Below are 6,000 nucleotides of genomic sequence, written 5' to 3' on the forward strand. Positions count from 1 at the left end.
AGCCGCCACAGTGAGAGGCCCGCACGGCAAGGCAGAGCAGCCCCTGCTCCTTGCAACCAGAGAAAGCCCTCTCTCAGCAACAAAGACCCAGGGCAGCCAAAAAAAAATTAGCTTAAAAACAATTTTTTTTAAACATTAAAGCTGAAAACCACAGTGAACATCATTTTTTCTGACAATCCCAAAGGCACTACAAAGACCCAGACCCCCATGGTCCCCACAGTTAATACTAAAGTGAGCTGTGGCTGTGTGGACAGAACGCCAGAGAAGATGGCATTCGCTGTATGTCCGCAAGCCACAACTTCTTCAACACTCAAAATCAACTTCTGCTCAAGCGTGAGAGACACACGTATGGTGTTTGGATAAAATTCACTCTCAAAGACTTATTTTCTGATTGCAGCCCATCTAACCACCATCCCCACCACAGCATACCCTCTTAATATTGCCCACTGTGGGCAGGCCACTTACCTCCGGGTTTTAGCTTTCCCAGTTTAAAAAAAAAAAAGTGCTTTTTGTTGTTGTGTTTTTCCTCTACCACGCCACCTCCCTCAACTGGATGCCTAATGTTAACGAAATCACCAGGGCCCCTAACAGGGCCAGCTGCCAGTCTCAGGGAGCGGGGGTGGCTGACACAATGGCGGCCAGTGGGTGAGTCCTGCGGGAAACATTCAGACTGTCCTTGCACCTGCAGAGAGCCCAGAACGACCAGCACATCCAGCAACTCTGATGTTTACAATCCCCAGGGAAGAAGCGCTCCTGCTCAAACACTGCCTTACATTTCCAAAAGTGACCTGGACAAGGAGTCCAGTGTGGGCACCTGAAACAGGCAAGCTGACCGGCCCACGCTGGGTGCAAACGTGTGACCTCCTGAACACAACATTCTACCAGGAGCACCAGCCGTCACGTGCTACCCCTCACAAACCTTGGAGTGAAAGGAAAAATACAGGCCAAGCGTGGGGAGCGCGGGTCTGGGGTCTAAAGGCAGACTCACCCAGGGTCTCCAGGGGACTTAGGCCAAGCCAGAGCACTGGCCACCCCGACCCCTGCCCCCAGCAGCTCCACTCCACCCCCGCCTCCTTTTCCCCCTAATGAATCAACCGTCTTACAGCCCTCTGGGGCTCACTTTAAGCATGAGCGTCTCAGGGACACCTTCCAGACCCTCCAAACGGAGTTTCCAACTTGTGCCGCCACACTACCAAGAAGCTGCAGTAACTCACACCCACAGGTATTCTCCAGTTGGAAGGCTAGAGGGGGTACCATCTAAATGGGGCCATCCTAGAAAAGCCAAGCCTCACGCGTGCTCCTCAGTGTTCACGCTCACCCACTAAGAAAAGCACTTACGGAGAAACACGGTGAGCTGGCCGAAGAAACGCCCAAGTCCTGAGCCGCCACAGTACGTGCCAAGGCCCGGCAAGTCCAGGGACACGCGGAGGGCAGATGGGCACGCAGGAAGCGAGGGGCGGGCGGGTGCTGCGGCCCCGAGGGACCCGGACAGTCCCTGGGAGACGCAGGCAGAAGCGCGCGGAGAGGCGCAAACCCGGACAGGTGCTGAGGTTCTGAGCCGCGGAGCCACGCGCCCTCCTGGGCGTGGACCGGGAGGGGCCGTGAGAGGGGAGGACCCAGCAGGCGCGGGGAGTCCCGGGCCAGGACGCGAGCCGAAGGCCGCAGGGCCCCAGCGGCGCGGGCCTGAGCCGCGCGGGGCCTGGGGGGACGGTGCCTGCCATACCTGCCGCTGGCGGGTCCGCCTCCTCGTCCACCTCCGCCTCAGCAGCTGCAGCTCCGGGCGCGGTGGGCAGCGGGTCCATCGCGCCGCCGGTCATGTGAGCGCTCGCCACGTGACTTCCTCTGCGCCCGCCGGCCTGGGCCCGGCCTCGCCCCGCCCATGCCCAGGGTTGGCCACGCCCACTCCAGGCCTATCCCCGCCCGCCCCGGGCCTGCTCCGCCCACTATCGGCCTCGCCACGCCCACGCACCGGCTCCGCCACGCCCGGTCCCGGCGTCGCCCCGCCCACTCCTCCGCCTCTTCCCGCCACGCCCCGGCTCAGCTGCCACGCGGAGGGCAGGTGGCGCGGTCCAGGCGCGCGCTCAGCGTCCGGCGTCCGCCGCTCCCCCGCTGCAGGTTCTCTGGCCGCTCCCTCGCCCGCTCAGTCAGTCCCCACCTGCCTTCCCTCAGCCCCCACTCACTCATTCATCCATTTATTCTCACTCTCACTCCCTGGTCCGCTCGCTCGCTCACTTCCTCGGTAGTCCGCCTGCTGGTCCATCCGCTCGTTCGTTCACCGACTCGCTCACCCGCTCACTTAGCCACCTGGTCATTCAGTCGTTCACTCACTCAGGTCTCCGGACTGCCCCCTGGAGGCCAGGCGGGCTTGTGCATTTGGTACCCTCCCCTATCTGGAGGACGGACAGGCCACCGGAGGGGAGCGAGTGTCCCGACTTCCAGAAGAAGACGGTGGGAGCGCCGCACTAGAGCGCTCCCCCGGCCCTGGCCGGGTGAAGGGATCCCGGGATGCGGAGAGCATCAGCTGAGGCTGGAGGAATGAGGAATTCAGCGGGAGGAAGGAGCGGGTGCCCACAGGCCCCGAGGCATCGCACAGCTGCAAACGCTGTGGTCTTCCTGGAGCTAAAAGCGGAGGCCGAAGAGGAAGCTGGAGCGACTGGTAGGGCTCCGTTAGGGAGGGCCTTGTTCCCAAGGTAAGGACCATGGACCTGCTAATACCGGGACAACTGTTAACGCCCAGGGATCCAGTAACAGCAATCAAGAGCCCAGAGCCCCAGTCAGGGTCCTAGGAAGGAATCCCCTCCCCAGGGAGTTAGCTCTCTTTGCTACAGTCACCGGACATTTTTGTGAGCCGACCAACAGCGATACTGTCCCCCAGCACAACTGAGGAACTGGTGTGCCTCTTCCAGAGACCAGCATGCAGAATCTTTCCCAAGTCCCAGCGGGGTGCTGTTTCCTTCCGCCACCGCAGGCTTCCTTTAAGCTGCTTTTGCATCAAATGATGTGCTCAGCACTTTCTCCCCTCCCAAGGGCGCGCACACACACATGGTCGTTCTCTATCTCCCACTCGCTCTCTCTCTCTCCACCTCTCTAACTTCCTGGAAGTATTTGCTACAGATCTGTGTCCCCCACTGGATCATAAGATCCTTATTCAATGCTTAAACACTCACTGGACCTTGAAAACTGTGAGGTATTAAACAAGTATAAAGTTAGACATTACAAGAATAACAGCATGCATGTGTGCTAAGTCGCTTCAGTCGTGTCTGACTCTTTGCGACCCTATGGACTGCAGCCTGACAGGCTCCTCTGTTCATGGGATTCTCCAGGCAAGAATACTGGAGTGGGATACCATGCCCTCCTCCAGGGGATCTTCCAACCTAGGGATCGAACCCGCATCTCTTGCATCTCCTGCATTGGCAGGTGGGTTCTTTACCACTAGTGCCACCTGGGAAGCCGCACAAATAACAGCATATTAAATTTATTATTTCACTTGAACACCCCTGACTTGGTCAGGCAGCCTCTGCTGTCGTTCAGTGGTCCTGCACCTTGGCTGCAGCAATCACCTGGAAGCAGTTAAATATACTCCGCCTGAAGCCCACCCTCAGAAGTTCTGATTTAATTGGTCTCAGGTATGGTCCAAACTCGGGATTTTTTTTTTTTAAGCTCCCTGGATGATGCTAAGGTGCAGCCTAGGTGGAAAACCACTGCTCTATGTTGAAAGTTTGTTTTATCCTTGCAAACATTTCTTGAGCATCTGCTCAGTTGGAAATTCTGTTTGTCATGGGAGAGGAGAGTGAGGGACCCCACATAGGGATAACCAGGAGAGGTCCCCACCTTCCAAATTTTCCGATGGAATTGATCGGAGGAGCAGAACACAGCAGGGTTCTCACACCATACAGAGCACAGGGGGTGCTGAGGGCTGCAAACATGGGCACTGTGGGAGGAGAGATGAATGGTTGGTTCTGATGTGACAGGCTGTGAATGCCTCCAGGAGAAAGGAATTCAGCCCTTACGAGCTGTGGGCTACACTGCCAGATATCGCTAACAGTGAGAGCATGCTTGGGAAACACGCATCGAAATATGTCTGCCTGTAATGTCTTTAGATCCTCGCCAAAGAAGCCTAATCCTTATGCTATTTCTGTTTCATTCAGGAAATGGTAAATAGAAAGTGGAATTCCTGCTTTTTTAAACCCTTTGATTAGTGGCACGAATTCAATTGCATTAAGACTGTTAATGTTTTTTGAGTCACTTTTATCACTTTCCCTTCAGGAAAAAGAGAACTGTATGAGCGAACTGACAGAACTGGGGACGCAGGACGCTGGAGCTGGGAACCTCTGTGCAGGTGGGAAGGGGCCGCAGGGGCTCCTGCCAGTCGTCCTGCAGAGATGCAAGCGTCTCCAGGGCTTACTACAGGCCTTTTCAGAGAGTCACTAGGATGGCTCGAGGAGGACGTCCTCCTCGAGGTTAATAACCGTACACGTGTTTGTCAGCGCAGGCTCGATCACGCTGCAGTGACAATCTCCAGTCTCAGAGGCCAGAAACAACAGAGTTGTATTCAGCATCAGCCCTCGGAAAGCCAGGGTGAGAGCACAGCCTCCACTCTGGAGTTCTGCCCTCCTGACAAAGGGGAAGTGCTCGGAGCGTCTAACTGCTCTGGCTCAGAATCACCACAAGGCTTCACCTCACGACTCACTGGCCAGAACCAGTCATGGCTATACCCAACCACAACTGGAACATTTTACTATGCCCCTGGAAGACAGCCAGCCAGAAACGCCTGATAAACAGCACTAAATGCTAACCACACTAACCAAGCTAACATTTACTGAACATGCCTGTTATGTACTGAGCACTCTTACATATGCCTTTTTCTTAGAAACTCATCGACTCCTCACAATAAATCTAGAAAATAGTAGTATGATTATCTCCATTTTGGCCAGAAAAGTTCAACCCTCTAAGACCCCACAGCTAGTCGATAAAAGATCTGGGGTTCCAATCCACACTGTCTGGTGTGAGACCATCCTCAGAGGCCCTGCGGCACTTCCCCTGTGCTATAAAGCCAGCAGTTTATCTTCAAATGTCCTAACCCGCAAGTTCTGCTCCACCCATATCCCCTCGTTTTGGAAGGCGGGTAGGGAAGCTGCCTGTGGCTCTGAACCATAACACAGGGAAGAGGAAGAACTCAAAAAGTAGAGAAAATTATAGTTTCACTAATAATATCAATTGTCCCAAACTTTTTTAAAATACTAGGTTTCAGACACTATGCTAATTGACGAACCAGTGTCGTCTCATTTAACACTGAGACAATCATGAAATCAAATCCTCTTCTGACACTGTGGGTTACCTGCTCAGGCAGCGCCTCTCCAGTATCCATTCTACAATTCCTGCCTGGGGCAGTCCAGCAGCTAAGGCTCTGTGCTTCCATTGCGGGGGTGCGGGTTTAATCCCTGGTCAGGGAACTAAAGCTTCCATCCCTGGTGAAGAAACTAAGGTTGTCAGGGAACTGAGATCCCACATGTTTCACAGCACAGCCAAACAATCAACAAATAAATAAACATTTAAAAAATAAAATTCCTGCCTGGAGTAAAGGGATTTGCTCACATCCTCCATGAGCCCCAGGAAGCTTTAAATATCTCAAAGAAGTTGGCTGTCCTAATCAAACTTTATTTGGGGGGTTTCTATTTTTTTATTTGGCTGCGTGAGAACTTGGCTCCAACACCAGGGACTGAACCCGGATTTCCTGAATTGGGCTCCCGAGTGGGGCTAGTGGTGAAGCATCCGCCTGCCCGTGCAGAAGACATAAGAGACTAAGGTTCGATCCCTGGGTCAGGAGATCCCCTGGAGAAGGAAATGTCAACCACTCCAGCATTCTTGCCTGGGAGATCCCACGGACAGAGCCTGGCGGGCTCCAGTCCATGGCATCGCAAAGAGACGGACACAACTGAGCACACACACACACATCGTAACCACTGGGCCACCAGGGACGTCCCTGTCCTGATTCGACTT

At 54.6% G+C, this 6,000-nt stretch overlaps 1 protein-coding gene and 1 long non-coding RNA gene across 2 annotated transcripts in view; one reads left to right on the forward strand and one right to left on the reverse strand.

The window, feature by feature from the left end:
• Window positions 1-1,817, reverse strand: part of SNX8 (sorting nexin 8) — a 40,807-nt gene extending 38,990 nt beyond the window's left edge. The window contains exon 1 of the mRNA XM_027527260.1: window positions 1,724-1,817. Within this exon, the coding sequence (XP_027383061.1) occupies window positions 1,724-1,817 (94 nt within the window). The remainder of the gene's footprint in view (window positions 1-1,723) is intronic.
• A 247-nt stretch (window positions 1,818-2,064) lies between these two features.
• On the forward strand, window positions 2,065-4,909 carry LOC113883932. Its single transcript, XR_003508771.1, has 2 exons — window positions 2,065-2,690; window positions 4,267-4,909. It is a non-coding gene; the product is annotated as an uncharacterized LOC113883932 (long non-coding RNA).
• Window positions 4,910-6,000: the final 1,091 nt, after the last annotated feature.

Source organism: Bos indicus x Bos taurus, chromosome 25 (genome assembly GCF_003369695.1).
Source record: "Bos indicus x Bos taurus breed Angus x Brahman F1 hybrid chromosome 25, Bos_hybrid_MaternalHap_v2.0, whole genome shotgun sequence".
In the NCBI taxonomy this organism is placed as follows: domain Eukaryota; kingdom Metazoa; phylum Chordata; class Mammalia; order Artiodactyla; family Bovidae; genus Bos; species Bos indicus x Bos taurus.